The 19829-nt window shown below is 38.2% G+C and overlaps 1 protein-coding gene across 1 annotated transcript in view; it reads right to left on the reverse strand.

The window, feature by feature from the left end:
* LOC131970615 (calsyntenin-2-like) overlaps positions 1–19829 on the reverse strand; it is a 444672-nt gene that overhangs the window by 11340 nt on the left and 413503 nt on the right. Inside the window, exons 12-14 of the mRNA XM_059332049.1 lie at positions 15209–15417; positions 6716–6886; positions 5190–5335 (exon numbers count right to left, since the gene is read on the reverse strand). Coding sequence (XP_059188032.1) covers positions 5190–5335; positions 6716–6886; positions 15209–15417 — 526 coding nt within the window. The remainder of the gene's footprint in view (positions 1–5189; positions 5336–6715; positions 6887–15208; positions 15418–19829) is intronic.

Consider the following 19829-nt stretch of genomic DNA (forward strand, 5'->3'; position numbering starts at 1 on the left):
TATCCATTCAGTCTCCCACCTGTACGCCTTATAAACTTGCCTCGACTCCTCCGATTGATATATTCTAGACAGAATAAAGTAAAGATTTTTTAGAGAGAGGCCAGGAGAGATGGGAATCTAATGTAATGTATTTATGCCTTTCAGGGGACAGGGTCAGCTCAATACAGGAAATTAAATGTAAACTAGATTCATCGACATCCTCCAAGGTTCAGAATCTGTGTTGTGAAACATTTTGTTCCTTCCAACTAAACACCAGAGAACATATGAATAAGTCAGGCCATGTTCAGACCAGGGACAGAAACAAACAGCAGTTACCTCACACATTGAATTATCAAGTGAGAACAATGTAAAACATGTGAATGTTTCTGCAGGCTGAGGGAAGTTGGAGAAGGTAAAGTGTGCCTTCTTTTGATATTGTTATATTGATGAGGCTTCACAACAGGAGCACAACTTTAATTCTTAATCCTGCAGAGAGATATTCACATGCTGTTTCATTTCAGCATAACCCTAACAAACAACACTCTCCGTACTTCTGTATTACATCATTCATAACCAGAGGTACCTGCAAGCACCAAAGCCTGATACATCACACACATCAACATATGGTGAACCGGGCTGCGTACTGGTGCATTTTTTAACAAAAACCTTCCCGAGGCGAGGTGGAGGGGTGTGCACCAGCATTTTAGAGGTGCTGATCATGTTTGGAATGCAAATGTAAAAAAGAAAAAAATAGTTGCACACTCATAGCCGCTGAGAAAAAAATATATATTTTCATATATTACTGACGCTTAGACATGAATTTTTGCTTTAGGGTAACCAAAAGCAGAAATGCAAAAACTCACTCAGAGTCTGCACTGCCAGAACGAGAGTAAGATGTTGCTTTTGCGTTGACAGACTGGCCATAAAAGGAAACATTTTCTAATATTTTAGGAACCGTCAATGTGCCCCGGCTATACCAGATCCCTCTGGCCTGATTCATTCATTCATTCATTCATTCATACTGCTGCATGCAAGAACTGGATCCACTTCTCCTACGTGTGAATTATAAAGTGCATTTAACGCCACTTCTCCACTTCTTCTCCTCTTTCATCAAACCAAATCAAAAACACTTCATATCAGCAGGTATATTAAGACAGACTGTATGAGATTTTTATTTTTTTAAATAAAACATGTAAACATACGACAGTGTATTACACTGTAAAAAAAAATGTCTGTAGATTTTACGGTGAAAAACTGCTAAACCATGACAGTAAAAGACCGTAAAATGATAAATGTGTTAACTCACTTTCAGTAACAATAAAAAAACAATGTAAATGTATATATATCAGCCAAAACAGTGTTTTTTTACACTTTTTTTTTGGGGGGGGGGGGAATTACTCTACTGTAAAATACATTGGCACCGTTATATACATTGGCAATGCTGTTATATATATACAAGCATCACTGTAATTTTTGCATTTATTTTTTGTAAAAATACTTTTTCTCACTGTTAAATGTACTAAACACCATATCTCTAACAAAAATATATAACAAAGTTTTTTTCGATGGAAAATCTTTTTATTTTTTACGGAAAGATATGGAGTAAAATGGCAATCTTAAACGTGAAATCAAAAGTGCTAATATAATTTTACCGTAATGTTAGAAAAAGATGCACCGTATTTATTACGGTAAAGTTCTGGCAACCACAGTTGCCGGTTTTTTACTGTAAAAACAACAGTTGTTTTTTTACAGTGTAGGGCAAAGTATGAAAAAAAAAACCGTCTCTGGGGGTGGGGGGTAATATTTTCAGAAAAAAGTGGCAAATCTATGAGAAAAGAAAAATAGGCTAGTGTTTTGTTTTTCAATGATCTACATCAGCACAGAAGCTGCTGCATGCTGCAGGGAGAGACTTCATCAAATTATACTTTGCAATTAGATTTAGCAATAAGGAACTCCTTGTTGTTTTAGCCCAGAAGTATCCGGACTTTGAGGAGACATTGCCGTGAATTGGGCCTATTCAGAAGAAAACACCATATAATTTGGATGAGGTGAGAGCTTTTCTGCATCAGGAACTCAGTGGACAGATGAAGGATATCGCTAGTTACATCTACGGGCAATTCAGTTTGGATTCGTGGTACAGCAGGATACAATATGACAGATCATCAATTTAATTGATCCTCAAGATGTGGAGCTTGGAAGAGCGCAGCGTCTAACAACACTAAAGGGCCAGATGCCCGTTGGCACATCATGGATTCCTTTTTTCTCTTATATTTGCCACGTTTTTCTCATGAATGTGCCACTTTTTTCTCGGAATATTACCCCCCTCCCCCTGGTCTGTACCCCCCGTCATATTAACCAAGGTTATAATAGTTTTGGATTTTTCATTAGTTTTAGTTTTAATTTTGTTGTGAATTTCTGTTTTCAAATTCAGTTAGTTTTAGTTAGTTTTTAGAGTGAATTTTCTAGTTTTAGTTTAGTTTTTATTTTTTGAAAATGCTTAGTTTTAGTTTAGTTTTAGTGTTAGTTTTAGTTTTTTTGTAATGGGCTATGTGTTGGGTGCCAGATTCAAAGAGGTCATAATAAACGTTTCCTTTATTTCCTTTGGTTTATCATCTCAGCCCCAATAAGGTTATTAACTGTTTTGTATTTTGGTTCTAGTGTAAACATCCCAGTCTCAGTAAACATATTCACCATGTGTTGCATGTTCCAATAGAAACACTGAATTATGAATGAAAAAAGTTGACAAAAACGAAAACTAAGGACATTTTCACTATAATTTTAGTTAGTTTTAGTTAGTTTTGTAACCACAAAATACAGTTTCAGTTAGTTATCGTTTTTTTTAAAACTCTAGTTTTTATTCTTATTTCAGTGAACGAAAATGTTTTTTCAATTCTAGTTTTTGTTATTTTGTTAGTTTTCGTTAACTATAATAACCTTGATATAAACATGTTCTAGTTGAAACCTAAAATATAGATATAGATGTGAAAATTAGCATGATATGTGTTATCTGAGCTCAGTGGGGGGCTGGAGCTGATTGTCCGAGAGGCGGGTCAGGTCTCCAGACTATCACAAGGCTTGACACATAGGCTCCGTTTACATGATGACGGTCTGAACAGAAGACGCAAAAGTGGCGTCTCATCTTCACTTTTTATTCCTCGTTTAGACGAGTGTTTTCAGGAGGAAATCGGCTGCATACGGTGATGCAAAAGTGTGTGGAATGTGATTGTATGCAGCCAGGCGGCATCACTTAAAGCCATAAGAGCATCTTTGGGCATGCAGAAGTTTTCACGCCACACATTTTCATCAGCTACTCCTTCCACAAAGTTCTCCTCCATCACTAGATCTCCCAGGTCTCGTTCACAGCCGTCTGGCTCCTCCCACCAATCGCTGCATCCAGAATGTGATGGAGGTAATTCCAGATCCTTCTCTGTTCACTAATACTATCTGTACATATCCTGGACATTTGGTGGAAAGACTCCTGTAAGTTTATTAGAGCTGCCAGAGCAGCTTGAAGGTCCCACCATGGAAATAATCCCACGTTTCTTTATTTCCTGTCCTGGAGCATGTATGTGACGTAAACACATACGTGACGTGAGCAGATCAGATCAGAGTTTTGTGTCTTGTCAGTGTAGACGACACGCTACGGAGGAGAGGATTACACTTTTACACTTTGGAGGGTGGTTTCAGATTTTTGCGTCTTTAAGCCCCAAAAACGGCGTCACCGTCTAAACGAAAGGCACTTCCCATAAAATATTTTGTCGTTTTTACCCGCAAGCGTCCTCGTGTAAACGGGGCCTTAGAGACAGAAAATCTCACGCTCTCATTCACCCCTACGGGCAATTTAGAGTCACCAATTAAACCCAAGCTGCATGTGTTTGGACTGTGGTAGGAAACCGGAGGAAGAAACCCACGCTGACACGGAGAGAACATGCAAACTCCACCCAGAGGAGCCACAGGCGGGAGTCGAACCAGCGACCCTCTGGCTGTGACGTGAGAAAAGGTCCAGTTTTCAAAGAGTTTGTCATGTTAAAGTTGCTTTTTTCCAAAGATACTTTGCCACTAAGGGAGCTGCTGCTGGAATGCCTCCTGTGCTTCATTATTAAATTAGCTCTCAAGGTGAAAGCAGACATTTCTGCTGAGTCAGCTCACTGACTCTGGTCCAGTTGGTTTAAGCAGCAACATTGTCTCTCATTGTGATGATAGTTTAGTGAAAATACTGCAGATATGTATGATGTCATGTGTTACCTCAGAGCTGCTTGTCGTTTTCATCCATTGTCAGTTCTTCTACTATAGCTTACTAACAGTGGTGGGATGTAACTAAGTACATTTACTCAAGTACTGTACTTAAGTACAATTTTGAGGTACTTGTACTTTACTTGAGTATTTCCATTTTATGTAACTTTATACTTCTACTCCACTACATTTAGCTGACAGCCTTAGTTACTTTTCAGGTTGAGATTTAATGCAAAAAATGTGATTAATTTAGAGTGATTAGACTCATAACAGTACATTAAGTAGTTTAAATGAGCCCTGGCTTAAGAAAATTAAAAGGCTGTTTACATAAAAGCATCAATAATAATAATGTAATAATATATGTGGAATATATAAAACAGTCTAAGTGGGTCTATTTTGCATAACAAGTACTTTTACTTACTTCAAGTGCATTTTGATGCTGATACTTTTGTACTTTTACTTCAGTAAGTTTTGAATGCAGGACTTTTACTTGTAGTGGAGTAATTTCACAGTTAGATCACAGTTATCTTTTAGTACTTTTACTCAAGTAAGGGATCTAAATACTTATTCCACCACTGCTTACTAAACAAATACATATCTTAATGCACAAGTGGATCCGTCATGTTTATTTCCACTAAACTGAAATCAATCAGGATCACTGCACTGACCCAACTGATGTGAGGTCAAAAAGAAAAATCAATTTTAACAGCAAGAACAATTGTTACTTGCAGATTTTCTCTTTAATTGATTAACCAGGAAGATGTTGTGTTTATAAAATGTCTGAAAATAGTAAAACGAGGTGAAGCCCAAGTTGACGTCTTTATAATGCAAAAACCAAAGACATTCTGTCATCTTTGATAAAGAAAAGCAGCAAATCCTCACATTTCCGCATCTGTAACCAGTGAATATTTCATGTTTTTTCTTGAATAATGTCTAAAATATGAATCTATATCAGTCAGCCTGTATCTCACACTGACCTCCAGGTTGAACTCGTTGCTTGTGTAGCGTCCGTTGAGCTCGGAGCAGGTGAGGCGAAACCTTCTCTCTGTCAGCTGTCCGGGCCGCCAGTTGTAGTAACGCACCTGTCGGATCACCTGCTCATAGTTAGACATGGAGTCCACACCTGTGGAGGGAGGCAGCAGACAGGTAAGGGGAAGGTTGGAAGATAGAAACGTTTAGACATGTTTAAAGTTAAAGTTGTTTTGGTCTTCTTGTAGTTATTGTTTTGTCCCTTACTGAAGATGTTTGTGTCTCTTTGTGGTCATTCTGTATCACTTTGCAAATGTTCTGTATCTCTTGGTAGTTGTTTTGTGTCTCTTTGTGGTCATTTTGTGTCTCTTTGTAGTTGTTTTGTGTCTCTTTGTGGTCATTTTGAGTCACTTGGTAGTTGTTTTGTGTCTGTTTGTGGCCATTTTGTGTCTCTTGGTAGTTGTTTTGTGTCTCTTTGTGGTCATTCTGAGTCTCTTGGTAGTTGTTTTGTGTCTCTTTGTGGTCATTTTTTGTCTCTTGGTAGTTGTTTTGTGTCTCTTTGTGGTCATTTTTTGTCTCTTGGTAGTTGTTTTGTGTCTCTTTGTGGTCATTTTGTGTCTCTTGGTAGTTGTTTTGTGTCTCTTTGCGGTAATTTTGAGTCTCTTGGTAGTTGTTTTGTGTCTCTTGGTAGTTGTTTTTTGTCTCTTTGTGGTCATTATTTGTCTCTTGGTAGTTGTTTTTTGTCTCTTTGTGGTCATTTTGAGTCTCTTGGTAGTTGTTTTGTGTCTCTTTGTGGTCATTTTGAGTCTCTTGGTAGTTGTTTTGTGTCTCTTTGTGGTCATTTGGTGTATCTTTGTAGTTTTTTTATTCTTATCCGTAAATGTTTTGGTATTTTTGTAGTTATTGTTTTGTAATTTTTTGAAGTCGGTTTGTGTCTCTATGTAGTTGCTTTGTTGTCTTTTTGTGTCTCTGTGTGGATGTTTTGCCCTTTTTGTGTCTCTTTGTAGTTGTTTTTAATCACTTGAAAATGTTTTGGTCTTTTTGTAGTTATTGGTTTGTCTCTTTTTGAAGTCGTTTTGTGACTCTGTGGTCACTCTGTGTATCTTTGTAGTCGTTTTATTCTTATCCGTAAATGTTTTGGTATTTTTGTAGTTATTGTTTTGTCCCTTTTTTGAAGTCGGTTTGTGTCTCTGTGTAGTTGTTTTGTTATCTTTTTGTGTCTCTATGTAGTTGTTTTGTTATCTTTTTGTGTCTCTGTGTGGTTGTCTTGCCCTTTTTGATAGTTGTTGTGAGACTCTTTGTGGTCTTGTCTCTTTGCAGCTTGTTCTTTGTGGCTCTTTGTCATCTGTTTGTGTCTCTTTATAGTTGTATTGTGTTGCCTTGTGGTCATTTTGCATCTTGTCATAGAAGGTATGTGTCTGTTCCATTGACACTGTGCTGTTAAAAGTCTCGGTCTGGGCTGGGATGGATTGTGGATCGGGTTGATACTTTGGGTTTGTGCCTGTTTAGTAATCCAGTCATGGAAGTGACTTACCATATATGGACATGCCAGAGGTGGAGTTGGTGGCGTCGAGGTGTTTTCCGAGCAGAGCGCTGCGCTGCAGCTGGAGGGACTCCTGCTCCGGCCTCAGCTCCTCCCCCAGCACCAGGACATCACAGTAGTCCAAGTTATGAATAATCTCCTCCAGCACCCCGGCTCGACGAGCTGCACAGAGATTGAGACATTCTATTGATCCTAAACACCAGTAAAACTCAAGTAAAGAGACATGAGACAGGACTATATGTACTTCAAAGCTACATCAAAAAAACATTTATCATGGACTTGATTTTAAAAAATTGAAAAAAATAAAAAAAACAGATTCGTCCCCAAGTGAGAGATGAGTCCCCACAACATGATTAATACAGTTCACACACACACACACACACACACGTTTGTACCTCTGCATTTTTGAGGACCTACAAAAAATGATTTGTCCCCAAATCAGAGATGAGTCCCCACAACATGATTAAAATAGTTCACACACACACACACACACACACACACACACACACACACACACACACACACACACACACACACACACACACACACACACACAGCTGTAATTTGCCTTCTCTGATGCCAGAAAACAGAGAATATCAGCATCAGTTTGCCCTAACCTCAATTTATTATTTTAGGTTTTTCAAACATGAGGAACTTCTGGCAATAAAACTTGGATTTGGGGTCATTTTCTATTTTTGGTTTGGAATAAGTCCTCCTGTAAGTCACTCCTGACAAACTGTGCTGCAGTTTCTTTAGAAGCCCATTTTTATGCACCTCAGTGTGAATGAATAAAACTAATACAGTAAGTCAGGGATACTCAATGTGGGGCAATTTGATAAACAAACATATGTTTTTTCACCTGGGGCTTTGTGTCTCTTTGTGGTCATATTTTGTCTCTTGGTAGTTGTTTTGTGTCTCTTTGGGGTCATTTTTTGTCTCTTGGTAGTTGTTTTGTGTCTCTTTGTGGTCATATTTTGTCTCTTGGTAGTTGTTTTGTGTCTTGTGTCCTGGGATCCTCCCCTGGCACTTACTTTTGATAAACAAGCTATTTTTATGCTTTGGTATGTGCCTCATTTACATTCAAAGCACACAAGAAATCCCAGTGTGAATCAATTTGTTTTTATTGTTAGGTGGAAAATGTCTGGATACAACCAGTGTGAATATATATTTACCTTAATTGTCACATGACAGTCTAATTGCCGAAACATTTGTGGTAGAAAGCCCTGAACACTCAGAAGAACCATAACTCAAACGGTACAGGACAGCAGACACCTGCTCCTACCGACGGACTCCAATTATTCTGGACTGTGTGAACTCAGACAGTAACTAGTCCCCTCAGACAGCTCTCGTCTGGTCCCAGCAGCGCTGGGTGGCTGCTGAGGCTCTCCGACAGGCTGCTAAGCACTAGCTTCCACCTCTCACTGCTATCTGCCTGCTCCCGCACTGTACGCTCCCTGGGGGAAGAACCGGCTATGCCCATTTAACAGCTTCCCAGTGGAGGAAGACAGATATGTGGTGTGTGTGTGGACGGGGGTCTCTGGGGAGCAGCAGAGACGAGGTGGAGAAACGGGAAGAGTGAGAAAAACAAGTAGAAAGAAACTCCTGGAGAGAAGATATACAGGCGCATCTCAATAAATTAGAATATCATAGAAAAGTTAATTCATGTCAGTAATTCAATTCAAAAAGTGGAAATAACACATTATATAGCTCCATTACACACAGAATGAAACATTTCATTTTTTCATTTCTTTAATTTCTTCTAATTATAATGATTATGGCTTACATTTAATGAAGACCTAAAATTCAGTGTCTCAAAAAAATGTGAATATTGCAAAAGTATCAGCATCAAAATGTACTTGTGTAAAAGTCCTTGTTATTGAGAACGAACCCCCTCAGATTGTTTTATGTGTTCTAAATATATTATAAGATTATCATTATTGATGTTTTTATGTAAGCAATGTTTACTTTTCTCAAGGTAGGGCTCATTTTAACTACTTAATATACTGTTATGAGGCTTAAATATAAAAAAGTCTAAGCACTTTAAATTGATCATGTTTTTTATGCTAAATCTCGACCTGAAAAGTAACTAAAGCTGTCAGCTACAGGAGCATTTCAATAAATTGGAATATCATAGAAAAGTTTATTTATCTCGGTAATTCAATTCAAAAAGTGGAAATAATACAGTGTATAGGTCCATTACACACAGAATGAAACATTTCACATCTTCATTTCTTTAATTTCTTCTAATTATAATGATTATGGCTTACAGTTAATGAAGACCTAAAATTCAGTGTCACAAAAAATTTTAATATTACAAAAGACCAAAATCAGTTTTTATTTTAAGTGTTTCAAAACTGTTTCTTGCTGGATGTCAAATTCTGCTTTGACCTGAAGGGAGAACTGAGAAAAAGTCCAACAGCTGGTACGAGCTGGTCCAGCCTACAGTCCAGCCTACAGAGCAGGACCGTCCCAGGAACAGTTTGTGTGCAGCCTGATCTCAGAGCTCCAGTGTAGGAGGATGTGGGAGAAAGACTCACCAAGAAAAGCAAAGAGACGGAAGAAGAGAGGCTTGAAGAGCCACTGAAAAATAAAGCGGAGGAAAAAACTTGAAAGCGATGCAGAAGAGGAGAGCGAGAGCAGAAAATGACCATTAAATGGGTCAAATCGTTGGGCATTAAAGACGAGTTCAAACGAGAATTGATGACCTTGACTTTGATTAAAGGCGTAAAAAGAAGGAGCTCTGAAGAGATGCTGTAGTGTGAGATGGAGAGGGAGCCAGCAGTGCTGAGCAGGCTCAATAAGAAGACAAATGAATGACAGAGAGACAAAGCATGGAGGAGGGCGAGGGGTGATTAACAGGGCCCGAAAGAAACTCACCGCATACCCCGCAAACGAAATATGTGATTTATCTGGAATCCTTTAAGCCCCGAGAGAACACAAAATCTGCTCATTATGGAACTTCATCGTGCCTCCCACTCTCTCTCCTCATCTCTCTTCTGCCTTTCTTTCCATTTCTGTGTCTTTCTCTGGCTTCCAGCTAATCTCTTCCCCCCAGCTGCAGTCTCTATTTCACCAGCAGAAAGAGCTCCACCGACTCCTGAAAGCAATGCCACTTTCTGCTCTTCTTCCTCTCGCTGCATTACACACAATGGAGGGCTAAAACCTCCCTCTCGCTCTGCTTATCTGCTCCTAATTGGCTGCGAGCGGCGGAGGCCCGGGGCCGCGGCGCCGAGCCGAGCCGGGCCGTTCCCGCCTCGCTGGTCAGATCGTTGGACGACACTTGAGCCGCCGGGATTTAAAATGTCATACTCATTTGGCGACGGTCAAGGCGGTCTGACCCTGATCCGGGAATCAGCCTGGTGGAAGGTGTGGGTCTTACTCAGCAGGAGGGGGGCTGCAGGCACACAGGACAGATAGCGCCGTGGAGGGACTCGCTGCAGGAAATTGATTCAACATATTGGCAAGACGGCACAGCTGCATGGAACACAAGGCTTCAGTTTACACCCTAGATTACTGCTTGTCCTCGAAGAACCTGGTCTCACAGGAATCTGTGAAATAGCCACGGATTCGCTTAACTCAAAATCCGTGGAATAGCTACAATAGCTACCGGATTTGGCTACAATGCAAGTTAATGCCAGTCATATCCCGTGGCTATTCCAACATACAAAGTGATTATGTACATTCACTGAGTGAATATTTAGAAAATAAAACATATATTTGTCGCTAGAAATGTGATCAAAATCCATTTTCATGCAGAAACTAAGTCAACATATTGATTTTTTTCACTAAAAATGAGAGAACTGTCCGCCATGTTTTTTGTTCTGACCACTGGGACCTTGAAAGTCACGTGACTTGGAACAAACCAATAGCCATGGGATATGACTATCATTAACTTGCATTGTAGCGAAATCCGTGTCAGTTTCACGGAAATTTGAGTGATTCCGTGGCTATTCCACGGATTTAGAGTTAAGCAAATCCGTGGTTATTTCACGGATTTCTGTGAGACCAGGTTCGGCAGGTGGCACCAGTGTGCCCTGGTAGCCTCTAACACCAGTATGAATGTGTGTGTAAATGGGTGAATGAGCGCAGTCTGTAGCGTAAAGCTCTTTGGATAAAAGCGCTATATATAAGTGCAGTCCATTTACCATTTTACACCTCTATAAATCATATTTTTTTTTTTATCTTTTATTTGACTCTAAATGGGACCATTACTTACTACACTGCAAAAAAAGCCAACTTGTATTTTTTGGCCTAAAACAGTGATTTAAGTTGGTAAAACTTGGAAATATAAATTATTGACATTTAGGGCAATAATGTAAGTTAGCACAACAAAGGAAGCCAGTTGTCTGCTCAAAAACAAGTTGGTGAGTTGTTGTTACTTATATCTTTAAGTTGGGGTTCACAACAAGGGACAATAGTTCTGATAACTCTTATTTCTTTGTTGGGAAATGCTGGAAAGCGGTGAAATTCGGTCATTAGTGAAAGCTAGCGGCTAACTGATGCTAGCGCCTAACTGATGCTAACGGCTAACAGATGCTAGCGGCGCTGCTTGTTACAGCTACAAGAGTAGCCATTAGCGTATCAATGCTAACTCAAAATTGTGGTCGCAACATTAGCTAACATTTCATAGCAGCATTACAATCGTGCCAGTTCAGCACATTGCAGAAGTTAGCAGAAGGAAGGATTAAAAGTTATTACAATGTAAAATTATAAGTTCAAAAATCTGAATTCAGAGTTGAGCAAACTCAAAAACAAAACTTAAAATATTTAGTTTAATTGTCCAACTTAAAATTTTATCGACGTTTGTTGCCTTGAAATTTTGAGTTCACCCAACTTTTCTTTTTTGCAGTGTAAATGGACATCATGCTGTATTGAAGAAGACTTGAAAATAACTATTAACATCATAAACTCACTAGGAAAATGTTTATTGAGGTAATAAATGAAGTGACGAGTAGGGTCATTTTCTCTGACTTCTTTTTGCAGCAATTGGAGTCGCCCCCAGCCGGCCATTAGAGAAAATGCAGGTTTTAGGCACATTCTGTCATACAGTCTATGTCCTATCAGCAGTTTTACAGAAGACTCTTTTATAACAGTGGTGCACAGGGACCTTTTTAATAGCAGCAAGGTCAACGGAGTGTGAAATGGAGAAACCTTGTCCATCACACAAAAGCCACTTGAAGATGAGCTCATGGGTCGTAGTCAGCTGGCTCAGTGTTATCATGGCTCGACAGCAAGGTTATTATAGTTAACGAAAACTAACGGAATAACAAAAACTAGAATTGAAAAAACATTTTGGTTAACTGACATAAAAATAAAAACCAGAGTTTTTAAAAAAAAACGATAACTAACTGAAACTGTATTTTGTGGTTACAAAACTAACTAAAACTAACTAAAATTATAGTGAAAATGTCCTTAGTTTTTGTTTTTGTCAACTTTTTTCATTCATAATTCAGTGTTTCTATTTGAACATGCAACACATGGTGAATATGTTTACTGAGACTGGGATGTTTACACTAGAACCAAAATACAAAACAGTTAATAACCTTATTGGGGCTGAGATGATAAACCAAAGGAAATAAAGGAAACATTTATTATGACCTCTTTGAATCTGGCACCCAACACACACTGTAAAAAATGTTTGTAGAAATTACAGTAAAACACTGTCAAATTGCATCAGAAATAGGTCATAAAATTAAACATTGTACATCACCGTAGTAAATACTTTTAATTACTGTAAATCAAAGAATAGCATAAAACTTTAAATTCTACCGCCATAAATTGTAGAAAACACTCAGTTTTGCTGTAAAAATATAACATTTTCATGTAAAGTTAATGGAGAAATACCACGATGACACAATTATCCTAAAAGTAATGGGATTATTCAGAGTAAATTACAATTTTTGCTGATATTTACATTTACATACGCTCACTGTATTTTTTACGGTGATGTTCTGGCAACCACAGCTGCCGGTATTTTACCGTAAATTAAACAGATTTTTTTTACAGTGCATAGCCCATTACAAAAAAACTAAAACTAACACTAAAACTAATAAAAACTAAACTAAAACTAAGCATTTTCAAAAACTAAAAACTAAACTAAAACTAGCAAACTCACTCTCAAACTAACTAAAACTAACTGAATTTGAAAACAAAAATTCACAACAAAATTAAAACTAAAACTAATGAAAAATCCAAAACTATTATAACCTTGGTCGACAGTATAACTTGATATTGTGCCATCATTTTTTGCTCAACAATACAAGTGATCCAATCAAATATAGGGGACTTGATTTAAACCCATCTATTCTATTTGAAACATTCAGAAATTACATTACATAAGGTACGACTGATGACTCTTATAATAACTACTTTCTTGGCGTTTTGATCACCTCTTCTTCCATCAAGATAGAGAATTTGGCAGTGTGAGACCAAAACTTTTTTTATTTTTTTAGTTTATTTTTAGTTAGTGCTGGCTCACAGTCTCATGAGGCCTTATGCAATGTTCATCTTTCTCTGGTTTGTTTTGCTAGCGAGCCAGGTGGCACTGCATGGATTGGGAGCTTCATGAATGAGTGAAAACATTATCAATATGGAAAAGTGTTGAAATATTTAGTCAAGACAGATTTCTACCTGCAGGGAGATATATGTACCTCCAACTTGGTGAGGTATACTCAGAGTTTCTGGAGAATGAACTTCAGTACACTATAAAAGTACACATGCATAAGATCCCTCACTGGCTTCCCACCAACTGCTTTCTTCGTTCAAATGTCCTGTTGTAAAATATCAGAGTCCAATAAGTTGATATAGATTCTCTGGTAACACTTTACAATAACCATTATAAATGATGGTTATTGTAAAGTGTTACAAAAATAAAGTGTTATAAACTGTAAACAGAGTTTATTAATGTTTAATCATCATTTATAAACTGTTTATAGACCATTTAGAATGATAAATACATAATTTATTAATGTTTAACTAACTTAATCATGTATAAATGGCAAATAGATGTATATTCATTTATAAACATGTCTATTAATGTATATATATATATATATATATATATATATGTATGTATATATAAATAAGTTTATAGTTACTTTACCATTAACAAACAATTAAATTATAATTATTTGTTTATAAATGGTTTTACTTGCACCCATTTTAATATTTTTAACTCCATATTAAGTATGTTAATGATTTTGAAATGATTCATATACCTTTAAGAAATTGGTTGAAAACATTTAAAGATTAAATATGTAAAGCACTTTGTAAATGGTTAATAATTGGTTTATAAACCATCTATAAACATTATTTAGTTGGTTCTTTCCCTTGCTTCCACCCTCTGAACCTGTATGTTTCTTTGAAAGATCACATAAAAATACATCATTTATTGTAGGAAGAAACCGTGAAAACAGACACTATCATTCAAAATTTTAACATCCTGACAGTCCTTGAATGTATCATACATTATGAAAGTTTCTGTTAGAAAAATGATTAATTGCTTGATTGCCATGATTGATTTATCTGACTTGATACTTGTGGGCACTTGATGTATATATAAATACCATTTTATTCCAATTTTAAAAATGAATTCATCAGAGAAGTTCAACTTGCCTTTTTTCTTCTTTTTATCATGTAATTTCATGTTATGATGTCACGACTGCAGGACTTTTATTGCAGTAAAATAAAAGGCAACAGGGAGTGCAAACTTAATTTGTTATTAAGGTAATTTGTCCAAGCAGCTAATTAATTAAGGGTCATTAAGGTCGTTTTTAGGGTAATCTAACAATTGTGTAAGCAAAGGAGGAAAAAATAATAATAACTGATTGGATTTATAATAAAAAAAAACACAAGTCGCTTTACATAGAATGCATGAACAGATACAAGGCAGAATTCATAGAACAAAAACAGTAAAGTAGCTCAGTAAAAATCAGGTAGCATACTATAAAGAGTTACAAAGTCTGCGTAGGGAGGTCGGTGTTATATTTGAATAATTATAATGCTGTGCGAGAGTAACTTTCCACTTTGCGAGTGATTTAATAATCTCTTTCCCACAGACTTACGAGGGCACAGTTAAAATGTAAAAACAGCAAAAACATGCCATGGAAAGCAGGCTTGGAGTTCAGAGGGTTAAGCAGGGCAGAATCTGTAATTTAAAGTGAACGCCTCAGGTAGCCTGGAGGTACCAGGTTAAGGTTATTATAGTTAACGAAAACTAAGGACACAAACAAAACAATAAACAAAGGAAACATTTATTGTGACCTTATTGAATCTGGCACCCAACAAATACCCCATTACAAAAAACTAAAACTAATAAAAACTAAATTAAAACTAAGCATTTTCAAAAAAATAAAAACTAATTAAAACTAATGAATTCACTCTGAAAACTAACTAAAACTAACTGAATTTGAAAACAAAAATTGACAACGAAATTAAAACTAAAACTAATGAAAAATCCAAAACTATTCTAACCTTGGTCCGTACCTGTGTGGTGTGTGGTGGCGTCTGCCCTGGTGACGGTGCTGATGATGTGGAGGTCCAGGAACAGAGCGATGCCTCCCGGTGTCAGGTCGGAGGCCGGCCGAGTCAGCCTCTCCACCCCGGTGATGGTGATCCTGGGCTCACTGGGCTGCAGCACCATCACCACCGCATCGATGTCAGGGATGGTGATACAGGTGTCTTCACCAAAACACCTGAAGAGGGAAAGGAGGCAGGTGAGTGAGAGTGAGGAGCTAATTTTCTACCTACGTTTTCAGAGCATGAAAGTATTAGTTTGTTACTCTCCGATCTTGCAGGCAGTAGGGATTTGAAGTTACACAAACACCTCAACACTAGCCTGGGTATACCCAGACTGCCTTGCGCACTCAAATTTAATTTCGAACCTCCATCCAGTCTGGCAACCACAGAGGTTTCTTAGCCCTGTTTTAGGGATCCAATCACAGAGCGGGGAGGGACGGCAAGACGATGACGCGTACTACTCGGCACTTGGAAGCTTGTAGTTTTCTTACAGATCCAACATGGCTGCTGCAGACGCAAACTCTCTTTAGCTGTAGATGGTGTTTTAAATAGTTTAGAGCCAAAGTTGAAAGGCGAAAGGTCTCTGGGGGCTCCGCTGTCCCCCGGCTCGTAGCCAGATCACCGGTGTTACAGTAGCGGGGCTATTAGCCGCTAGCGTCGCTAATCACCGGCGCTACTGCAACCACGGTGATCTGGCTCCGAGCCGGGGGACAGCGGAGCCCCCAGAGGCCCGCAGCAGCTTGTTTATTGCCCATAAAATCAGTGGATGTGTGGCTGAATGACATGAGGGGGAATAAAGCGTGAAAATAAATAATCTTGCAGAAAGCGAGAACTGGAGAAGCAAAGCAGCAAACAACACTCTCTCACAGACACACACACAACAAACATCCATTTCTGTTGCTCTACTACGTCATCTGGTATAACTGATCTGATTGGCTAAGAGCTACCTACAGACGCTTTGATAGACATTCTAAGCGTCCAATAAACGGCTCTGGAGGATCGTAAACCACACCTCCTCTACGGAGAAATGAACGGCTGGTTTCCAGACTAGATCTCATTTGAGATTAGTCTGGTGTTAGCCAGGCTAGAGAAAAGAGGGAACAGGTAAAAACTAGAAGGATAAGCTGGACTATTGAGTCCAATTTATCAAATCAAACTTTATTGATATAGCACTTTTCACACATAAGAAATGCAACACAAAGTGCTTCACAAAATAAAACAGCCTACTGCACTTAGTATTAATGACAATCATTCATTCATCCACCCGTCCATCTATCAATGAATTAATTAATTCATTCATTCATTCATTCAGGTGTGGACCTGTCTGGAGAACATGCTCCAAGCAGCAGAGCTGCTCTCCAGCTCTCCACAGAGGATGATGAAGCAGCTCAGAAGAAGAGGAGGAGCTCTCTCCTGCTGACTCAGAAGAAGATGGAGTGGAGTCTGGAGAGCTGCAGCGCTACAGAGCAGAGGCCAGCATCAGTATTGATGACGGTCCCCTGCAGTGGTGCTATGCTCACTCAGGAGCCTATGAGAAGCTGTCAGCACCAGCAGGCAGCTACCTGGTCTCCCCGGCAACCTCTGCACCTGGTGAGAGACGGTTTAGCCTCGCAGGCCACATGAGGCAAAAGAAAAGGGCAGAACATGTGACCAGGCTGATCTGTCTCAGTGCCTGGCTGAAGAAGAAGAAGAAGAAATAAGAAGCATGAGGTCAGCATAGATGCTATGTCATCTGTAGAACCTGGTCTCACAGGAATCCGTGAAATAGCCACGGATTCGCTTAACTCAAAATCCGTGGAATAGCCACGGAATCACTCAAATTTCCGTGAAACTGACACGGATTTCGCTACAATGCAAGTTAATGACAGTCATATCCCGTGGCTATTCCATGGATATTTGTTCCTATTGGTTTGTTCCAAGTCACGTGACTTTCAAGGTCCCAGCGGTCAGAACAAAAAACATGGCGGACAGTTCTCTCATTTTTAGTGAAAAAATCAATATTTTGACTTAGTTTCTGCATAAAAATGGATTTTGATCACATTTCTAGCGAGAAATATATGTTTTATTTTCTAAATATTCACTCAGTGAATGTACATAATCACTTTGTATGTTGGAATAGCCACGGGATATGACTGTTATTAACTTGCATTGTAGCCAAATCCGTGTCAGTTTCACGGAAATTTGAGTTCCATCATAGTTTTGATTCCCATTTTTTGGGGATCAGGGTTACAGCTTTATATGTAGCTTAAAGATATGAGAGTAGTGTCAATCTTCTTTTGAGTGCTTTTCCTAGAATGTATAAGTATTACTTTAATCTTTACATTTTATGACCTAAAAGGGCTTAAAGGAAAGTTTATAGTAAAGGACGTGGTGTCTTTTGTGAATAGAAAGAGGACTGTGTGACTGATTCTTTAAAAAAATACTGATATTTTTCCTTAACTTCTTCTGGAGAAGAACTAATTCATGATGAATATCCGACTGTCTCTGATGCTAATCAGCAGCTGTGGCCTCATCTTTGTCAAATTTCTTCCTCCTGCGGAAGTGTGTACCAGAGTTATGTCACTAATTACATGAAAATATGAAAACATGTTTTCATTGGTGACTAACATGAATCACACATTTTACAGTACAATGACATTGGCCACATTCCACACACACACTCACTGTGTCAGACATTTATAAGTTGCCCTTGGGGACTGAATGACAGTGTGAGCAAGTGCATTTCTTTATTTCCATCCTGATTTCAGTGAAGAGACATTCTTCTATAAGGACCATGTTGATAACAGCACCAAAGGGTGACGGAGGGCACAGAGATACATTTCTGATCAGAATCTTAAGACCGGGAGAGAAATTTCAAGTAATCACATTTTGCGTTGGTGGAACATAACCAGGTTGTAAGTAGAGCGTTGGAATGCAAAAAGAAAAAAAAGGAGCAAGAGACAAAAAATAGAGTAGGCAATTGATTGAAAACTGCATTTCAGCTCAACAATCTTTGATCAGCTGCTGAACAGCCTGTTTGAGTTTAAATGCAGTGTTCAATAAATTACCTACTCTATATTTATGTCTCTTGCTCCTGTTTATTTTTTTTGCATTTCAAATCTCTACTCACAGTCTGGTTATGGTCCACCAACGCGAAATGCGAATACTTGTAATTTTCCCCCCAGTCTTAAGATTTTTATTTTATACACATAAACACAAGTATACCAACAACAACAACTATTAGCATCACTGAAAGCTGAGAAATCCAGTTTCTCAAAAACAGACCTGCAGCAGTGTACCGCTGTGTTTCCTCCTCCCTGCCTGTCAGCATGTCCTAGCATGTGTTTAAATCAACAAGGTCTCCAACCAAAACGACAGAAGAGGTTGTGTGTCAGTACCACAAATTACAACTTACAAAATACTTAAACGTATGTAAGTATTGCGTTTCTGGTGTTGTGGTTGTAAAAAAGGCTATAGTTTCTGTGGATTTATGTTATAAAACCACTGACCTAGGTTTAGGGCAATAGCAATAAAATCGTAGCGTGACTAAGGTACTGGGATAAAATCGTATCATGGGGCCTCTGATGATTCACACCTCTATAAAGCATACATTTCTTTACTCTATTATTTGACTTTAAATGGGACCATAACTTACTAGCATCATGCTGTACCACACCATCATGCATGCACCATATTCAAATTAAGGGGGTTTTGGCGACTGAGACCCGCCTCATTCCGGGTATTGGACTGCAATGATTCTGATTCTGATTCTGACTCTTTTATATGGTAGTGCACAGGGGAATTTTTTTTAGCAGCAAGGCCAATGGAGAGTGAAATGGAGTAACCTTATCCATCACACAAAAGCCACTTGAAGATGCTTCAAGTCATTTTCTCATAGACATCTACTTTTTGTAGAGTGGCGCCTAGTTTAAGACAGTTTAAGCAGGAAATAAAGGTGAAGTAGTAACAAGGGTCACATGACTACCACAAGTTACATAAAAAACGTAAGATATGTTCCAAAACGTAATTCACATAACTTTCGTAAAACAACGCAACTTAATTAAAATAAAAAAATAAAAAATTCCCACGGGACATGATCCCCATTCTCCTGGGTGAAAAATCTGCCGTTTGTTCACTTCTACGTCAGCAAGATTGTGGCAGATGCATTACAGCGGGTGGTGGTGGTTTTTGTTTTCAAATTCAGTTAATTTGAATGAGTTTTGGTTTAGTATATATTTTTTAAATGCCTTAGTTTTAGTTTAGTTTTTATTAGTTTTTAGTTTTTTGTAATGGGGCATTTGCTGGGTGGGAGATTAAGAGGTCACAGTAAAGTTTGCCTTTATTTCCTTATCCATCTTCATTATGTATGAAAAAATTAGAAAAAGACAAAAACGAAGGACATTTTCACTATAATTTTAGTTAGTTTTGTAACCACAAAATACAGTTTCAGTTAATTATCATTATCATGTAACCTTTAACCCTTAAAACAAAGTCTGAAATCTCAAAAAAGCCTTTAAAGAAGTGAGGACCGGCCGAAATGTCCTCACTTTGCAAAAATGTCCTCACTCTGTTGGTTAAAAACGTGTTCCAGTCCTCACAATGTAGGAAG

The sequence above is a fragment of the Centropristis striata genome, chromosome 4 (genome assembly GCF_030273125.1).
Source record: "Centropristis striata isolate RG_2023a ecotype Rhode Island chromosome 4, C.striata_1.0, whole genome shotgun sequence".
NCBI lineage: Eukaryota > Metazoa > Chordata > Actinopteri > Perciformes > Serranidae > Centropristis > Centropristis striata.